The 18786-nt window shown below is 38.9% G+C and overlaps 4 protein-coding genes across 4 annotated transcripts; 1 reads left to right on the forward strand and 3 right to left on the reverse strand.

Moving 5' to 3' along the window:
* Window positions 1-389: 389 nt before the first annotated feature.
* snx5 (sorting nexin 5) lies at window positions 390-7757 on the reverse strand. The gene is made up of 13 exons (XM_022192402.2): window positions 7211-7757; window positions 5537-5641; window positions 5301-5411; window positions 4958-5079; window positions 4708-4831; window positions 4279-4374; window positions 4066-4171; window positions 3870-3945; window positions 3745-3784; window positions 3550-3636; window positions 3063-3222; window positions 2886-2971; window positions 390-1693 (listed from the first exon to the last, which is right to left on the reverse strand). Exons 1-13 carry the CDS (start codon window positions 7241-7243, stop codon window positions 1643-1645), a joined length of 1197 nt encoding a protein of 398 aa, XP_022048094.1. The 5' UTR covers window positions 7244-7757; the 3' UTR covers window positions 390-1642.
* A 6-nt stretch (window positions 7758-7763) lies between these two features.
* Window positions 7764-9865, forward strand: mgme1 (mitochondrial genome maintenance exonuclease 1). Its single transcript, XM_022192403.2, has 5 exons — window positions 7764-8418; window positions 8524-8761; window positions 8848-8980; window positions 9127-9257; window positions 9719-9865. Exons 1-5 carry the CDS (start codon window positions 7917-7919, stop codon window positions 9756-9758), a joined length of 1044 nt encoding a protein of 347 aa, XP_022048095.1. The 5' UTR covers window positions 7764-7916; the 3' UTR covers window positions 9759-9865.
* si:dkey-76k16.6 (uncharacterized protein LOC566817 homolog) lies at window positions 9595-11947 on the reverse strand. Its single transcript, XM_022192404.2, has 5 exons — window positions 11637-11947; window positions 11396-11506; window positions 11205-11313; window positions 10472-10598; window positions 9595-10356 (listed from the first exon to the last, which is right to left on the reverse strand). Exons 1-5 carry the CDS (start codon window positions 11706-11708, stop codon window positions 9963-9965), a joined length of 813 nt encoding a protein of 270 aa, XP_022048096.1. The 5' UTR covers window positions 11709-11947; the 3' UTR covers window positions 9595-9962.
* A 1861-nt stretch (window positions 11948-13808) lies between these two features.
* On the reverse strand, window positions 13809-18193 carry LOC110949976 (glycine N-acyltransferase-like protein 3). The gene is made up of 5 exons (XM_051959480.1): window positions 18057-18193; window positions 17370-17477; window positions 16370-16490; window positions 15794-15926; window positions 13809-14797 (listed from the first exon to the last, which is right to left on the reverse strand). The coding sequence occupies exons 1-5, from the start codon at window positions 18129-18131 to the stop codon at window positions 14398-14400; spliced, it is 837 nt and encodes a 278-aa protein (XP_051815440.1). The 5' UTR covers window positions 18132-18193; the 3' UTR covers window positions 13809-14397.
* Between the last annotated feature and the right edge of the window lie 593 nt (window positions 18194-18786).

An 18786-nucleotide genomic window follows, 5' to 3' on the forward strand; every position in this document is an offset into this window, starting at 1 on the left:
CTCTTACTACTTAGTGCTGCTCGTAAAGTAGGACATGCAGTGTGCATTTTGGTGGTGGTAATTCCCATGAGCCCCCTGGCATTTCCTCAAAGCTTACCTAATACACCACACTGTCCCATTCCAGGATTCACAGCGGTCAATGGATTTAACACAAGCATGCACACAGCTGTGTTTAAATTCAAGGACTCACATACTTACACTTAGTGGAAACACACAACTGGTAAGCTGGACATTGCCACCTAGTGGTATGATATGTGTGGTCTTCAAAATACAGACTTTTTTTTTCCAAGAAGAAACTTGTAAAAGCTAATCACTAACTTTTACAGTTTCTACGTGTAACATAAAAACAAGCTCATAAGCAGTAAAAAAAAAATACAGAATGGCACAGATCAAACTTGGGAAAGTAGGATTTATTCAATGCCATTATCACAAATTTATAAAATGCTAATGTTCTGTAAGAAAAAGCATCATGTAAAGGATTTCGCACAGTTGGAATCCATTAGAAATACATTCAATTTCTTAAAAAACTATAATGCATTATTATAACACTCCACTCAGCCTGGTGATGATTGTAAAGTATTTCTCATCTTCTTAGTGCATCTTTTTTTTTAAATAATTGTTTGAAATAATCTGTTTAGAGGATCTGGTAGATATATCAGGTCTGATGTATAAAACTTGGTAACAAATGGCAAAATTAAGAAACAATGGTAATTGCACACTGAAAAGGAAAGAGTGAATGGGAAGAGTTGTCTGGGGTGAAAAATCTGCAGAACAGACAGAACAGTGTGTTGCAGTGAATATTGCTATACTAGCATGCTCAAATAGCCTACTCTGGATGATTCCCCCCCAACAATCTCTTGCTCAAATCTTCTATGATTCATTCGTATTTACAAAGCTAATGTGCATTTGTGAAAAAGTGGAATCTGAAGCCACTTATCACAAACAAGAATGTGGAGACCGAACCAATGTCCTGTTCCTGAAGAGAAATGCAGCTATTTTTGAGCATTTGAAGATCTCTAGTCTTCTTAGTCAGTCATGAGTTTCTTTACTAGTTGTACACTAATCTCAGAGCACAGGAATGCAGAGCACGAGGATGTTTTTCCAGGCACTCAGTTTGCTTCAAACAGCAAAGTCCAAACAGAATAAGCACATAAATCTGAAAAAAATGGTTGGGACTATTGAAATACGAAAAAAACATTCTCTGAGCCTTTCAAAAAGTTATGTAAAAGTGTATATATATATAGGAGAAGGTTAGAGTCAGAATGGAGGCAGAAATGTGATCAGAAAGGCAAGAAGTGTACTATATTCATAAGCAAGAAAAATCACATATATTGGTGCTGTAAAAATATGGAAGACCGTAAAGTTGGCAGCCTCTTTCTCTGGAGCCATTCCCATCGGGCTAGACTTCCGTAAATAATGGAAAAAGATGGACCACAGACAAGAGGACAGGGAGTCTGTAAACATGAAGACATTGTGCTTACAAGACACTTAGTCTTGCGCAGGGGTTTAAAGTGGCATCAGACCCAGGTGAGAGCAGAGAGAGGGCTTGGAGTCATGTCCATGCAAGGCCCCGGGGACACCAGGTTTCCATTTGCTATGACTGGTCACTTGGTGATGGTAGGGCAGAAATACTTGAAACACGTCAGTTGGTCTTGAGCAGCTCAATGCACCCCTGCAATAGAGTCACATTGTTCTGTGGAGACAGAAGTAACTTGTTTAGTTATTCCTGAATAACAGAGTCGATTCTGTTTAAAGTCCTAAAAACTGTCATTGTGCCTCAGGCTGACAGCATTCCCGTATCTGTTACTTTTTTCCCAGAACTGTCTGGATCACTTAAATTTCAGTTTACTGATTTGAAAAGAGTCAGTGTATGTTGTTTCCCATCTATTTACTTATCCGGTAAAGATTTAAGGTATAAACAGAACATAAACACACTTTTAAACAGCATAACACATTGTAGGACATAGATGGGTGCATTTTTATTAATTTTGTAAACCATATAATCTTTATATTTTCTAAAGATATCTGAGAATTTTACCTTGAAACATTCTCCAAGGTTTTTTTTTTTTTATTTCTAGTTGACCCACTGTCCGCACATCTTTCTTGAAATTTGATGTTCAGATGAGAGTATTTCCAGATAAAAATTACTTTGAAAACTATTTCAGAAATCAATGTGAAATTTCACAGAAATCATTTAAATATTTACAGTTCATTATTAAAAAAAATACAAGCAAATTAAAGATGGCTGAGCAGAAGCTGCATGATGGTTTGAGAGGGAATAATCCAGATATATTAGTATAGCATAGTATAATCTTGCTACAGCTGGAGGAGGACATCTGTGTTAATATACTCAACAAGCCAATCTGTGAAATTATGGTGAATTAACACTAAGATGTGGACTGTCTAATTGATTTTGATGTTGAATTCCTTTGATATGATGCTGTGAAAGAAAGGATGGCCCGACTAAATGCAGTTTTCCTGCATGAGATTGTGCAGTCGCCTCCACCAGCAATTAATCAGTAAACAGTTGTTTTTTTGTTCCACACTACAGTTTGAAGTAGGTGAAAGCTGCTGGAAACTATCAAAAATCATATTTTTTTCAGGTGGTTTGTCAATTCCACTGTGTGTTAAATTCTCTGTATGTACCAATTTATAATGTTTCATTTATAAACTTTGAAGTATGGAGGTACAAGATGAATTAATCACACTGTGCTCACTATGGTAGCTGATTACTAAACTTCATCTTCATTAGACTACAGACGAAAGAGTATGTGCCGATGGGAATGTTACAGCACTTTTCATTAGTGGAAACATTACCACACTAGATAACATAATCAAGATGCTACACACCCCTGTGGAAAAGTTTCCTATATTGTGCTGCTCACCTTGGCATGTTTGATCTCGAGCTCAGCCATCTCTATGAGGTTCTTCCTGAAGGCCACGACACGTCTGCCCTTGAAGCTGGTGAGTTCTGAGGATAACATTGTGCAGTGAACAGCATTTTACAAACAAAGAGACAAACACAGAATAAATCTGCATATGTTACGCTTGAATGCACAAACCTTTCTTCCCAGATTCTGAGAGCTTGTCAAATTTCTTCAGGCAGTGCTGCTGATGTTCCTCTGCCTGGGGAATGTCCTTGCTCTTCAGTCGAGCCTTATCCAAGGCTTTGTTAGAGTTCTCATAGTCAGCTAACGCACGGGCTCGCCTGTACAGAAGGTCCTAACAGACGTGTTTGAAATAGTTTTACAAGGGGAACAAAAGAAAAAATAGGCAACTGAAAGAAGCAATGCAACACCTAATGCTTCAAAACCTGATTAGTTTGGAGAACAAAAATGTGACATTGTTCAGTCACTGTTACAATCCTGCAATAAGGCGACAGAGCAAGCTGACTTAGAACTACATTTCACTAAGAGATACACTCCTCTTATGTATTTCATCTGCTCAACTGCAAGACATGTTATTTTCTCTTCATATTTCACCTCCAAATTTTCATTCGGGTTACCTCATGAAGGACGGGGATGATTAACACTGCACATCTTGTCTCACCTTAGCAGCCTGGATGTCTCTCATGTAGTATCTTAGCAGCTCTGTGAGTTTCAGCTCCTGGTCAGATGCGACTCTTCCCTCCACTTTCTGCAGAGACACAAACAAAGGCATTTAGTAGATTCCATAATGTTATGTATAAATTGAGAGACACATTTTCAGGTGTCTCTCTTTGTTGGTAGATGAGCTTCTACTTACTCTGAGCTTTTCAAACAGATCCGACAACTTCTCCAGGTTCCTGAGGGGAAGAAAAAAAAAACAAAGCCACAACATGAAAATCTCTACAATCACATGTTAATTTTAAAATTATGTATTCCACTCACTTTTTATTTCCTGTACTATCGTCAGCAGACAGACTGTTCAGAGTGGCAGAGATGTGGATGTAGTCGTCCGCAATATCTGCAACATCAAGAAATAGCAATTAAAGCCATGCAAATTTTAAACATAACTTTAATATTAAGCTGTTTTACACAAATCCGATGTAAAATTGTAATTGTAAGGGTAAAAACGCTCTCTTACTTTTGTGGGAACGGGTCATTTTCTCTGCTTTGGCAGTGGAGTCTTTTATCTTGCTGTAGTAGTCGAGCAGGAACGTCTTCTCCTGCTCAAAAAAGTCATCAACCTCCTGTGCAGCACACAAAAACACACAAAGGTAACTGGAGAAGTGGCCACAACACTGTATCTGAAATGCTGTCCTACGTATTCTGTAAGCAGATAATACAGAAGCCCCACCTTTATTCCTGAGATAAGGACCTCATCCGCTGACTTCACCATGTTTTTAAAGAATCCTCCAAACATTTCCTTGGCATTCTTTCTCCTCACACTGAGCTAAAATGACAAGAATATGACGTATTTATAAAAGATTATTATGAGATGCTGTGAGAATTCAAGAAATGTTTGCGCTTGTACCAATAGTTCATTGCTTTTGCATCACAGTGTTACTGCTCTACGCTCCTTTATGACACTACAACCTAGATATAGTATATAAAGTGTTAGCCAAGCTCTGTTCGCAAACACCAGCCACTGAATAACTACATAGATAAGCATAACTGCTGATCACAGCAGGATGTAAGCCATGTGTCACAAGTCTCCAGTAAACTCTACTTCCTCTCTTTCCAACTGACAGCCCAGGAAAGGAAGTCAGCATTATGAAGAACTCACATCCTGGTCATACTCTAAGAAAATCTGGAAGTTTCTGTCTTTGCTTAAAATGGGGTGAGAAGACAGTCTCTGCAGGAAGACTTCGTGCACTTGAACAGTTTTCTTGAACACAGCCAGGTACTCACTGAAAAGCATAAAAAAGGAATATGTTACACAGATAAAATATCTTATTCAAACAATATGGCATGTAGGTTTATTGACATGACACAAAATGATACAATGCAATACACAGTTGAAGTGTCACACTCACGCCTCCAGTTCCTGCTTCATTTTAGTGTACTCCTCCTTTGTCATAGTGGCTTCACCCTCCCCCAGTTTGTGCATCTTCTCCCTTGGGCCCTCAAAGTCAGGCTTCGGGGGTGCTGGTGGAATCTGTGAATGACAATGCAAGAAATAAATTAAAGAGTCATGTCAGAATAAATGGTGTAATTTAGTAAAATAGTATAAACATTTATTTCAAAAACACATAACAATAAACCTGCATGGCATCGACATCATTTCTTTTCATGGATTATACAGCCGCCAAAGACAAATTATGATATTACAGCCTTTGTCCATGTACGTCAGTTGTGTCTAGAAGTTTTTCAACTCACTATTAGGCCAGCATAGTCCTCTGTCTCCACCAGAGTGTCATGTAGCCAGATGAAGTCTTCGTGCTGCCTGGGAACAGAGAACTCTGGCTTCTGGAAAGAGCTAAGTGTGGTCTGGGGAAAGAGTTCATTTGTAAAGACATTGTCAGTATACCATTACAGAATATTTTAAAGGTTTTGGGTTCATTTTATGTGTAGGAACATGTCAGTGTTATGGGCTACAAACTATTTTTGTTTACCTTTGTGTGAACTGTAAACTTTACTTTGTCCCTTTCACAGAGTGCATCAGGAATGTCAATGAGAAGAGAGGCATCATTGTTTAAGTCCACAGACACAGAACGCAACTAGGGAGAAAGAAAAAACAAGGTTATAGAGAAAAATATGAATTAGCTGCCTGATTTTACGCACAAAAACTATCACTCAATATGTAAAAATTCTTGACAAAGTTTTTAATGCGACTATCAAGAAATATTCAACAAGTCTGGGTAGTGCCTTTTGCAGCAGCTTTGTAGGTTTGATGGTTATAAGGTAGGGTTACAAAATGCTATATACAAGTGTGATCATTTGCAATAACAAGCCCCCTGTTTTATGACTTCAGTTTGTTTATTTAACATTTACAATGTTTCCGCTCTGGTGTTTCTTTTAGGGAACTTTGGGTTTAAATTGTAGAGTGGGACTGCATGCGGGGAAACACCTAGACCGTTTATTCAGCACAGCTTACAACAGTTTCATTTTGAATATCGGTTCAATAATACTTCAACAATGTGCAATTATGGATCAAAATTCATTTTAGAATAGTTTCCACATGGAAGTACAATTCCCAAAATGTATGAGTTGGAAAATAAGCAACGTTTCCACTCAACCAGGTCTTCATCAGGACTCAATAATTACTCAATACCGTTTTGGGTGCTGTATCTCCATGTGTGTGTGCTCTACATTTCTCTTTTATTGACTGTTTTGTCTGTGTTCGACCTAAATATAGTACTGGATGTGCATACGCTATCTCTTTTACTCTGTACCCATGTTTCTCAGATGTAACAGTATCAGAAAAATCTTAAACCTGTCAAGCATCTCTACAAATTCTCAGTTTCTACAGTCTTTTCTCATGTGACAATATACAAAGAGTTCAAAGGAATGTTCTATTAGCAGCTATAGTGTTGAGAGCCCAAAACCATCAGCGTCTTTCTAATTCAACATGTACTACTGAAGTTAGATTAACATAGAACCTAATCTCAAACCACACAACTCCAAAAATAATTTTAAAAACACTTTCTCTAACATGTACATGGGCCCTCAGAAATCAGAAATGCACAGAACTGTAGCATTGCAAGTTTTTCTCCCATGAATTAAGCATCCTGGGCTGGTGTTGGCTAAATAGCCTGGAGGTACATGCTCCAGTCCTGCCTGGGCTTAAAAGTTAGACCCACAATCATGTTGATCTGTTGTCTTATAGTATAACAATAAACACGTACCACAAAACCACATCCTGTAGTATTACTGTGAATCCATATCAGTCAGAATGCTACTAGTTTTATATTCACAACAAGTCTTTAATGGAGTATAAACGCAAAGGCACAGGTTTGTGGAATAAACCGGCTACGTGACTTTTAACCTTACATGTTGCAATGAACGGTTAGCGTTTAACGATGCATGTGTTGACTCGTTCACTATCAGGAAAGGGAGGTCACACTAGCAAACAAAACTTTCTGTCAGCAGACATGTTAGTTCAAATACACTTCTCGATAGCTTTGTCGATAAAACGATAGCTAGCTTTAGCTTGATGCTAGCGTTATGCAGACCGAAAACAACTCAGTAACTTAGCCAGAGAGCAGCGACCGTTAACGTTAGCTATCTTCAAACTACCCGGGGCTGACTTTTGATGCAGTTTACATGCCAAACCCCATTCAACTCACCTTGTCTTTGTTGCTTTCGTCTATGGATGTCATGGTGGAACTTTAATCTACCGAAAGGCAAGAAAAGGCCAACCCAAATAACAAAACTGTATGCAGGAAGCTGTCTCTCCAGTGGCTGGTTAGCCTCCTAACAAGCTGTCAAATCGTTTTTTCGCCCCATCCTGATGATGAAAGAATAAATCCCGCCTTAACCGAATATGACTGGATAGTATCTATTTCACACAAGCTGCTATTGGTTTTTGATCTGATCAATCATCTCGCATTTATGTACCTGTGGGTTGATACAGCTAAAGTTTTACGGGAACTTAGTGTTAAACAGCAAAATTCCACTTTAAGATCGTTAGGTAATGGACTAGGGAGACAACAATGAGCGGAAAAAGTGAATGAAAGTGACTACAATGAGTACCACCCACTGTTAACAACCACACGGATGAATTTCGATGATACACTTTGCCTACTGGGTAATGTAGTTTTTGCTTCAAATCCCAACAACGGAAGTTTGTGCAACCAAAAAGGCGCGCCGTTTAGAAACAGTTGTGTTTGTAGGGCGAGTTACACTGGAACATGTCAGGGCAAGTACCGGTGTTAAAATGAAGACAAAAAAACTGTAAATATACTTTAAAAACGTCGAAACCTCTTCAGTAGTTTGTAGTTCCTTGGTTAATATATTTTAGTCTTCTGAGCTTGTTGCGTTAAAGCCGCCAGAATGTTCGCTCTTAAACGTGTTTTGTCCGCTGTGCCTCAAAGCACCTCCCTCTGTGTGAGCCACTTTTCTGCTTGTCATTGCCTCAAAACATCCAGAAAAAGCAGCCCGTACAGTTCAGTGGACAGTGAGCGCTACTCTTCTCTGGTGAAGTCCGTCATGTCCTCCAGGGTCAGTTCCCAAACCCCCGAGACCCTCCAAGCAGAAGACGACCACATCTATGGACCTGTTGTTAAAGCTCAGACTCCCACAAGACCAGAGGTGAGGGAACCGAAAACCCTGCATCCCTTCTTGAACTGTGAGGAGACTGTAGACACAGAAGAGCCGGAGTCAGGACTTCCAGCCCGGATTTCGTTAAACAGAGGACAGGGCAGATCTTTCGTGCCGAGTGTGACCAGAATCCTTCAGCAGACTCTTTCCCCAGAGCAGATCTTCTACCTGGAGAGATGGAAGAGGAGAATGATAGCAGAACTGGGAGAGGAAGGCTTCAAAGAACACAGTCAGAGTAAGTATCCATGCTGTTCTCAGATTACACATTATGTTCTGAGTGTTCCTCCCATGTAAATGTATGTAAAGTGTATGTAAAGTGACTCAGAGTTGTTGTACTCAGATTTATTTAGACAAGGGAAGCTTCTCCATTCAGCTCTGGAGGACATTCTGACATCAGGTGCAGCATGGAAGGACAGAGATCCTTCAGAGACACCAGAGTATCCACCTGAAGTACGGGGATACCTGGAGAGCATCTCTCATGTACTAGAGGACGTCAGTGCAGTGAGAGCCATTGAAAGCACTGTACAACATGGTACACTGAACTATCTGGGAATTGTGGACTGTGTTGCTCGGTACAGGTAAAAATCGTCAGACCAAAGTGAACTACTTTTTCATTTCTAGACATGACTTTTCTCCCTATACTCACAGCCCACTTTGTCTGCAGGGGTGTACTTTGTGTTATTGACTGGAAGACATCAGATAAACCCAAACCATTCCTAAGCAACACATACGACAACCCGGTTCAAGTGGCAGCCTATGCTGGGGCTTTGAACAATGACGGCAACTATAAATACCAGGTGATCTATTGAGACAAATGATGTAATGAGCTTCTTGTCCTATCTCTCAGCCTGAAGTCGGATTCATTTCTTTACAGTTCCTGAACTTTATGGCTTCTGCATCTGCCTGAGTGAGTCACACACTCACTAATCTCTTCTCATTGCAGGTTGAAAATGGACTCATTGTCGTGGCCTATAAGGACGGCTCACCTGCCCATGCTCACCAGCTCAGCTCAGAGGTTATGTTGGAGTACTGGAAGACTTGGTTGCTACGCCTTGAAGAATTCACAGAAAAAAGGTAAAGCAGTGAGAACAGGATTGTTTACTCTTTCCAAAGTTATATCAGGTTACATTTATTTAGAAATAAATGGACAGATTTTCATAATGTTGTAGTATTTGGTGTTACAAACCAGTCAGACTGAAATGTTGATTATTGATTTAGTGATGCAAGAGGAAACTAAAATCAAACAGATCAAAGTTCTTCTTATATTTAGATTTTTATAGCTCAAATTGTTAATTGAATAAATATTTACATAGTAATGTAACCCTTTGATGCACAACATGGGTCAAGAGAAACCCATTTTCCACTGAATATGGGCCATTTTTGACCCATCAAAGGCTTAAAACACCAAAAATGGCAACAAAAGACTTATTTATTTTACACGTAGAATCAGAGTAACCACAGCAATAAACAATAACAATTAAGCAATGTATTTTTAAGTGCACATAATTCACATTAAGATTTTGTGTTCATTTCAGAGCCAGTCATGCTTCCAGCACCCTGCCAGAAAACAGATGAGATGTGTCTGGAATGGTCTGCAAAGACCTACACCAAGTTTATAACTTGCTCCTACAATAACAACCAAATTTCTGACTTGCATTTCCATTTCAGCTCTTGTATTTTCTGTGCTACGAAGGCAGGTTTAATGAGCGCAGACTTGAACCATAACATATTATTCTGGGATCTTTGGCACAGGATATTACTTTTATTGAATATTTAAAATCAGTTGAATTCAAACCAGCTTTCCCTGTATGAGGGATCTTCAGTAAAGCCCAGGTTTGTAAAGAGCCTGTAAGAGGTCGTGTTCTCCTCCTCTATGAAACAGTACACTGGGTGGCCCAGAGCATGGTGTCTCTTGGCCATGCTGCTGATCAGGACTTTGGCGTAGCCTTTCCCTCGGTGCTCCGGCAGAGTGTACAACATTCCCATGGCACACGAATCATAAGTCAGGATCCACGACACGGGCTGTCCGTCAGCATCCAGCACACAGAAGGAGGGAAAGTTTGAAATCATCCTGCGGATCATCCCAACAGCTCCTTCATGCTCAACAAACTTCCATGTCTGAGACACCAAACCAATGTGCGATTCATCCAGGGAGCTCAGCGAGATCCCCGAGCTGATGCAGAGCAGAGCAAGTAGCTTTTAAGAGCAGAAGCTTTGTTTTTTATTAATAATTATGTAACCTAAAATAATGCACTGACTGATGATGTGATAACATGGATAGGTCCTACCTGTCTATAGGGGGAAGCTTGGATATGTCTTCCAGTCTCATCCGATGACACACTGATATTTTCCTGCAGGGCACATTTTTTTCCGATGCCATTTTTTTGAGTATCTCCATGTGAGAATTGTTCATTCCTTAAACAGGAACAATCAAAAGCTGTAATGTGTGAAAATTAATTTGTAATTATACAATGTATATTCATTTTATTGATAAAATGCCTTATAACATGAATAAAGACTCCACTTGCTCTATCAGAGGTGCTTTTAAACCATAAATGTGTAAATGTTTATGTATTTAAAGGACTAAAAAACATTCAAAGTTGCTCTGAGCTTTTGTTGATTCTCTTTCAAGCCATTTTCTCTTTACAGTGCTATATAATGACACTAAAGTGGAGATCTTTGCCCTCATTACTTTTTGTGGTATAGTAATATGACAACATGGTGTCATATCTCACTATCACTAAATGATATGCCTTAACAATGGAGGACTTTGAACACAATGAAATGGAATACGGTTGAAATCAGAAGAGATTATATGACATTTAGTAGAAGATCAGTTAGTGACATGTTACTGAGTGATGTATTTTTTTAAATTTGAAATCAGTAAATTAAAATACATTGAAATCACCCAAAATACAGTCGTGCCAGCAGTTTGCTGGTAAAATAAAAACATAATTGAGTTGCCTTCCATAATACTATTCAGAGATAATAAAAAAGAATATAAATAATTGTTTTTATTACCAAGACCAAAATACCTGGTCCAGTCAATAAGAGAAGACTTCCTTAGGGTTTCCTCCAGAACAGCTTCATCGGTTGCAAAGACGAAAATAATTCTGAAAGGATCATTTTCCTGCACGAAAAACAAAACGTGAAAGATACTGTATGCAAAAACACAGAAGCTCAATGTGAGTGTTTTCGATGCACATGCGTACCTGTTTACAGAATGGTTTGCAGAAAACAACACTGAACTGTGGCCACTTGTCCACAAAAATCTGCACTGGGTCTGATTTGACTCTGTTTCGGAGGACCACAAATCCGTAGATCTAAAAAATGAAACACGACTACATTTGAATCCACAGAACAGCCTTTGAACATTAAAACGCGACAGCAACAAAACCAACATTTAGACCGGGAGCCCATGGTTTTTAATGTGGTAGATCTGAGTGTACAAACCTGCTGAGATCGAGGTAAATATCTTTCCAGTTCAATTTCAGCCACTTTCAGCTGATCATCCGTCAGCTCCATGGTCAGTTGTTTAGTTATGGTATATTTCTAGGAAACCGGAGCGAAGTGCAGCGCTGAGGACTGCTAACTGGGCGGTCTTTGTGTTGTTCTTCAACCTGAAGTTGCGATAAGCACTTTCCACACAGTTGTGCGCATGGAGTTACCGTGGTTGTGAGTGGAAAGGAACAACAGCTTGTGTTTTATATGCTACAACTTCCAAAGCAGCTCACACACTTGTTGCAAAGAGGTTTTCTTTTTCAGATTTATGACATTTAAAAAAAATCTTTGGAATAGACGGTACAAATTAAAGGAAAATCCGGATAAATGAACGGAGAAACATAACAAATGCAGATTCATCCACACAGAGGATCTGCATGGTACAATTAAACAGGTAACATCCAGTCATGCTCTGTACATGTATAAAGATGTTGTGCGGGCTCAGTTGACTGATTGTGTCTCACAATGACTAAAGCGAAAGAACTGACTCTGAAAGAGGGTTCAGTGTTGGGACACGGATGGCAGGAGCTTCAGTCACAAAGGGTGTGTTCTACTACTCACATTACGCATACATACTTTCCTTGTCATACCAAATATTATGCCAAAAAATGATTTAGTGTGTCCCCATATGTACTATGTCAAATGACGTAGACCGACAATACCAGGGTGTCCTACTACAGCCAGTCAGATTTTGCAGTATTAAAGCTAGCATACTTTTCTAGCCATGCACTGTTATGTGGTGTACGTCATCATGACTTATGCGAATGTAAACAAGTTTAAGCTCCCACGAGAACTCAATGACAGATCATTTTGCACTAAAGCCTGCAATGATCACAGTTTAAGGTATGTACCATTTGCATGCATACTACATTAAACAGTATGCACATTGTAAGGGAAGCTGTGGTACATACTTAAAATAAAAAGTTGCGCGACTTAGAAAATAGCAAGAGGTGGCTCAGTTGTCTTGTGTTTCAGTATAAACAGTAGCTGTGTTTCCATGCAGCTGTCCAGAAAACTTGTGAAATGTTAGCCTAGCCGCGCTAGACCCATGTTCTGAAGGCACAAGGGTCTGGGACCGCTCGACAGGGAGGGAGGCGGACTTAAAGGTTGTCTTTCAAATCACTCTGCAGCAATTGGGTAGGTATACAACCAATCAGTGCAACAAATAGGCTGACGTAGTTCCTAGAGCGCGGGCGGATTGTGGCTAAGTCCCATTAGCTTCCCAACCAGTGGAGCCAACTGGTATATTAAGGATTTGCCATATCCTGTCGGCATAAGTCCAAATACGTCTTTCTTCTCAATGAAACACTTCAGTGCCGTCCTTTGTTTATCTTTCAAGTTGAATTTTAGCTTCAAATCTTTAAGGGCTGTGGCCAAAGCCGAGTCAAAAGATAACTGTTTATTGTGTGCCGCTTGTTTCTGTCAGAATCGTCGCGCCTCTGTCATCACTTAGTTATGCCCGCCTTCTGACTCTACACTTCATGGTGATTCGTCCGGCCAATTTTAGGAGCATCCAGCCTCGAGCCTTATGGAGGTAGACCCACCCTGGCAGAGAATTAAATTCGTTGCCGTGGGTTGTCTAGCGCAGCAAGGCTAGCGAAATGTTGCTTCGGAAAACAAACAAAGGCGATTTTGAACTAAGCTTGTTTTTAGATTTCCCTGAATTCTTTAGGCCAGACTAAACTAGGCTGAACCTTAAAGTGTGAGTATTCGTATGAAAATGGCCAATCACCATATCTCAACCCAGTTAAACACCCATGGAAAGTTTTGGACTGTGTCAGACAGTGCTCTCCACCACCATCATTGAAACACCAAATGAAGGAATATCTTTAGGTACAATGAGTTTTACCCTGGTGATTCCATACTTGGAGAATCAATGCCAAACTGCACTGAAGCTGTTCTGTCACATATGGTGGTTACACACCCCACTAAGCCATTTTATGTTAGTATTCCCTTAAATTTACCACTTATTTCTCGAAAACCACAGCCTATGAACCCAGATCTACAAAATTCACTGTACCTCAAACCGTTAAAGCCAGATAAAACACAGAGATCTTGAAAACTGTTGTACATCCTGTCTTAGGACTGTAAAACCTTTGTTGCATTTATGAAAATAGAAAAGAGGACATTAAAAGTGTTTTATTTGAAATTCACATTGAAAACCCATTGTAGCTTTGACAGTACTGTGCAAATGAGAACATACTTTCTGTGATATGCATGAAATGTCTTTAGTTTGGAGAACCAGAACAATTGTTATTTGTATTGGTGTGTAAAGCCAAGTAGCCTCTACAGAGTAATAAAGGATACTGTTTGTTTGTATTTGATTTTTATAATTATTCAGCACTATCAGAAAGCAGAGTAAATTAATACAGCTCAATTTCATTTGAATCGCTCCTTTAAAGACTGTATACATGTTATGAAAAATTGCCCTTATTGTTGAATTATTTATTTAAATCAACATCTTTTACACTAAACTTGAACTGTTTTGGTCCAAGTTTAATGTAGTGCTTTGGGAAGCTTATAAACTCCATCTTGAAATGTACTGTAGACCAAGAGTGATTACAATCCCATCACTGAAAACATCTTAAAAATAAAACAGTACATATCTGTATAATTAACTTTGATTTGCATTACTTTATATTTCGACCATATTTTTTCATGCTAACAAAGTTTGATCATATTTATCTGAGAAATACCAGCCATTTAACAGATGTTAAATCAAAAACTCAAACCATGCTGCCCTGTAAGAGGCATCCTCAATGAAGCCCAGGTTTTTAAAGAGTTTGTAAGATATCATGTTGTCCTCCTCTATGAAGGAGTACACTGGGTAGCCCTCGGCGTGGAGTTTCTTGGCCATGGTGCTGACCAACACTTTGGCGTGGCCTTTTCCTCTGTGCTCTGGCAGAGTGTACAACATGCCCATGGCGCAGTAATCATACATCAGAATCCAGGACACCGGCTCACCCTGACCATCCGTGATGCAGCCTGATGGGAAGTTGCTGATGAGATTTTTAATATTCCTGTAACTCCGCTCATTCCCACCGTACTTCCATGTTTTATTCACCAAGTCAACATGGGAAAGATTAAGAGATGAAACCCTTGATTCAAGCTCACTGTAATGCAAAAAGGAATAAGCTTTCATGTAAGTGAAGAAACAATTCAAATTTACTTCCTCTGATGCAGATAGTGACGTATGTATAGAGTTCTTTTAAAGGTCTCATATTGTGCTCCTGTTCAGCAAATAAATCAAAATCTCATATCACCAGAATGTGTCTTTTAGATTTCTGCTCTCTGTGCCTCCTTCAGGAAGAAGACTCTCTCTGAGTCTGTGACTGAGAAACTGGAGCAAAACAGTTGTTTGCATGGCAGTTAACTCAGATGTTAGTGAGTGTGTGTGATCAGGACTTTTTATTCCAACTTTCACTAATTCACACTCTCTACAATCTCTGACAACAGAAACAGAAAAATATTTACATTGACAACAGCTTTATTAGAAATTTGTCAGTGTTAAAATGCAGCATATGTGGGCACATGGAGCAGGAGAGATGCAAATTAATGTAAACACTGGCTAAGTTTAGGTTCCACTGAAGAACAGCAGGTGAAATGAAAATATAATAACTCACCCAATCCTTGTTTATTGGTTTCCAGTCTGACTTTGAGTTTCCAATTTCTCTAAATGTCTTTTCGTGTTATAATTTCCACAAACCTTGGACCTGTGGGCGTACCATCAAAGCGAATGGTAGCATAACCCATACCATGTGGTAACGCTAAAGATTTTCGGATTGTGGTATTGCAAGTTAGACAATGTATAAAACTCTATTTAGAACCTATTGTTGTTGTGTCATCGCTGTCAAAAACAGAAGTTGTTCACTGAGTCTTCAGCTCCTCCGATGCTGGGAGTGCATAAAGACTCCTGTGTTCACTATTGCAATCAGCAGCCGAACATTTGGTTCACTTTGGTTGTGGCTGAGACATTTTTAAGTCAGCCTAAGTAACTCCAGAATGTAAATAAAGCTGGTGGACTGTGAAGCAGCTGCAGCAAAACTCAACAAAAATGGACTTTTCACCATATGGGACCTTTATAGTACATTTTAATTATCTGACTATACCTGTCAACTGCTGGTGGGAGCAGATAGTTGATGTCTGGCAAATGCAAAAGATGCACCAAAGTAGAGACGCTGTTGTTGAGTTTTCTGTCAGAGGACACTTCCTTGAGTAAAGGTGCATGAGAAAAGTCAAATCCTGAGGGACAAAAAATGTTTCATATTCAGTTATTGTTCTTTGTGATGAATTATCTCCACAGTGATGCTAGTATTTCTTTCCTATACTTCGAATAAATTATCAAAACAACACAGTTTAAAAGGATGTAACTCCTGTTACCAGCAAAAAGTACCTGAAAAAAGTGAAGGTGCTATTTAATTTTATTACTGTTTTTATATTACAGTATATAAGTATATTACATGTATAAATTACTGATCCGTGAATGCCTTATACTATCATTTTATCGGTTAGCTGGTTGTAGAATAATAATCAATCAATATCTCAATATCCAATATCATATGCTGGCCATATGTTTTGGTGAAATTTTATGCATAAACCATTACCAACAACTATTAAATAAATGAGGAAAAAAAGGGAAAAATGGAATAGTAATGTTTTCTATTTTTGCAGTGCTCTAGACCTACCTCCAATTTGGAAATAAGTGCTCCAGTCAATTGCATTTTCTTCTGTCAGCATTTTCCTTAAAATCTGTTCATCCATGCTGTAGTATGATACCTTTTTTATGACGTCCAGGGCACGCTTGTTCTGTGAAGTAGATGTTACATTTAGCAATCATGTAGCATACCAAAATTCAATAGTAGAAAGTAGATTTACTCAAGTACTGCAGTGCCACTTTGAGGTATTTGGTCATTTACTCGAGTATTTCTAATTTATGCACTTTATAATTCCTCTCTCCTACATTTCATCGGGAAGTATTATATTTTCTGTTACACTGTATATTTCACTACTTTAGTTACTTTACTCCCGAAAACATCTGGCATATTTTGACATGAAATGTCATGAAAAATCATAGATTATAGAAAAAAACTCCACAAACTGGAAACAGATTTGTGTATCAGAACAATGTTTTTTGTTGTTGTGTTCTCTCTTTTCTGTTATAGTAATCATCTCAACATCCCTCAGGCATATTTCCTGTCCATAAATCTGTATATCAAGTTGGGCTACAACTAACAATTACTCTCATTGTCAAATAAACTGTCATGTGCTTCCTCAATTACCTGATTAGATGTCTTGTTGATAAAATGTCAGAAAATAATGAAAATGTTAATGTAAGATGTAAAATATCTTCTTTTGTTGACCACCAAAAGATATTCAAATTATTCTCACAGAGAAGTAAAGCAGCCAGAAAATACTGACATTTAAAAAGTGAGAGGATTTAGACTTTTTCTTTAATTATTCTAAACAAATCAGTTGTCAAAATAGTTGGCGATTAGCTTCATAGCATTGATGATTATTTAATCTAAAGTTGTTAAGAGCAACAGATTCACTCTTAATAATCCATTGTGTCTCATGCACTGGCACTTTTATTCAAAGAATGGGAAAACTTCCTCCATTACAAGAAAAACTCCAACCTGACAAAGCTGTGAATAGTGTATCCAGTTGTCCGGTGGGACATGAACTCACCATGAGATCAGGTCGACAAATAATGACTTTAAAATCAGGCCAGGAATCAACGACCACCTGCTGTGTAGTTGGTTTGTTCCTGTTGATAACATGTATGAAACCGTAGACCTGCATAAAAAACAATTAGAGCTGACATTAGACATTTACTGACATACAGAATAACTTGGGTGAAAATATTTTGATTCCTGAAAACCAGGACACAACCCCTCAATGAAATATTCAAATGATATTTGAAGTTGACTTAAAGATGCCTTATAATTTCAATACATTTAAAGTATGACTCCTCTGTATGGATAGAAAATTGCTATATTATATCATCTATAACTGAAAACACAAATTCAGACAGGCTTCTCAGAAGTTACTCAACATTATGACAAGTTTCAAAAATATCGAATGAAATAATGATAGAAATAATGTCTCTTCTGTATTAGAATAAATAAATAAATAAATAAATAATACATCTACCTTTAACAAAAATTACGTCACATGCAGCACGACAGCTGCAGAGTGCGTCCTAGAGCCGGTCAAATTAGTGGCCCAATGAAAAACAATGACAACCAGGACATTTTCATCACTTTATAAAAAACAACCAGGACGGCCAAGACAGAATGTGAAAACAGGACATGTCCTGGTAAAACAGGACGTCTGGTCACCCTAGAATAGTATGCTCCGCTGCTGTCTGTCTACCTTGTAGCTCTTCGGTAAGTGTTGGAGCAGAACTTGTTCAGCAACCTGCAGCTCGTCTTTATCCAGAACCTTCATGTTTGACTGCTGGACTTTCCTCAACAGTCTGGTTTATCCTGTGTGTCTGTCCAACTAAAAAATGGGTCAGTCTTTCTGAATTATTGACAGCCGATCAATGCACCAGATGTCTCATACTCAGACTCTATAATAAAGACGTTGGTTTCTGCACTGAGAAAATGAGTCTCCGACTGATGACGTTTCACGAGTTCGCGCTCTATGCGCGAGACCGCACGCAAACCATGTTTGTATTATGACGCAAACGGCCAGAATTTTGCTACTTCCTTGTTTACATCTTGGAGAGGACGGAGCCGGAGAGCAGTGATTGGTCAGACAGACTGAGAGCTGAGGCGTCTCTGTCCCGTCCACATTTACCGGCTTCTGCTGTTGACTGACGCTGTTCATCGACATGTACACGCTGTTGCTAACAACGTTAGCCTCCAAAAGTGAAGATAAATTGTACAGCCTGTACAGTTTACCTGTACAGTACAGGTAAGTGTTAAAGTCATCTTTGTTACTTGTTGTACTCTTCTCCACATCTGGACAAAGCAGTGATCTACGTTACCGTAGCTGAAGTAACTGTAACATCAGACTGGCACCTCTGATGGTAAACATGTTCTAGCATCGTGTTTTAAAGTTGTTATGTAAATCTCAGATTACGTTTACTGACTTAGTA

Source organism: Acanthochromis polyacanthus, chromosome 15, assembly GCF_021347895.1.
Source record: "Acanthochromis polyacanthus isolate Apoly-LR-REF ecotype Palm Island chromosome 15, KAUST_Apoly_ChrSc, whole genome shotgun sequence".
Classification (NCBI taxonomy): domain Eukaryota; kingdom Metazoa; phylum Chordata; class Actinopteri; family Pomacentridae; genus Acanthochromis; species Acanthochromis polyacanthus.

Coding starts and splice junctions, on each gene's coding strand:
- LOC110949976 (XM_051959480.1), bottom strand. CDS start 18,131: ATGAAGGTTCTGGATAAAGACGAGCTGCAGGTTGCTGAACAAGTTCTG. Junction 17,478..18,056: donor ACTTACCGAAGAGCTACAAG/GTAGACAGACAG, acceptor TTTTTTATGCAG/GTCTACGGTTTCATACATGT. Junction 16,491..17,369: donor TTTGTCGACCTGATCTCATG/GTGAGTTCATGT, acceptor TCTACTTCACAG/AACAAGCGTGCCCTGGACGT.
- mgme1 (XM_022192403.2), top strand. CDS start 7,917: ATGTTCGCTCTTAAACGTGTTTTGTCCGCTGTGCCTCAAAGCACCTCC. Junction 8,419..8,523: donor CTTCAAAGAACACAGTCAGA/GTAAGTATCCAT, acceptor TGTTGTACTCAG/ATTTATTTAGACAAGGGAAG. Junction 8,762..8,847: donor GACTGTGTTGCTCGGTACAG/GTAAAAATCGTC, acceptor CTTTGTCTGCAG/GGGTGTACTTTGTGTTATTG.
- snx5 (XM_022192402.2), bottom strand. CDS start 7,243: ATGACATCCATAGACGAAAGCAACAAAGACAAG. Junction 5,642..7,210: donor ACGAAAGCAACAAAGACAAG/GTGAGTTGAATG, acceptor CTTTCTCCCTAG/TTGCGTTCTGTGTCTGTGGA. Junction 4,172..4,278: donor TCCTTATCTCAGGAATAAAG/GTGGGGCTTCTG, acceptor TGTGCTGCACAG/GAGGTTGATGACTTTTTTGA.
- si:dkey-76k16.6 (XM_022192404.2), bottom strand. CDS start 11,708: ATGGAGCTGACGGATGATCAGCTGAAAGTGGCTGAAATTGAACTGGAA. Junction 11,507..11,636: donor ATTTACCTCGATCTCAGCAG/GTTTGTACACTC, acceptor TTCATTTTTTAG/ATCTACGGATTTGTGGTCCT. Junction 10,357..10,471: donor AAGCTTCCCCCTATAGACAG/GTAGGACCTATC, acceptor GCTCTGCATCAG/CTCGGGGATCTCGCTGAGCT.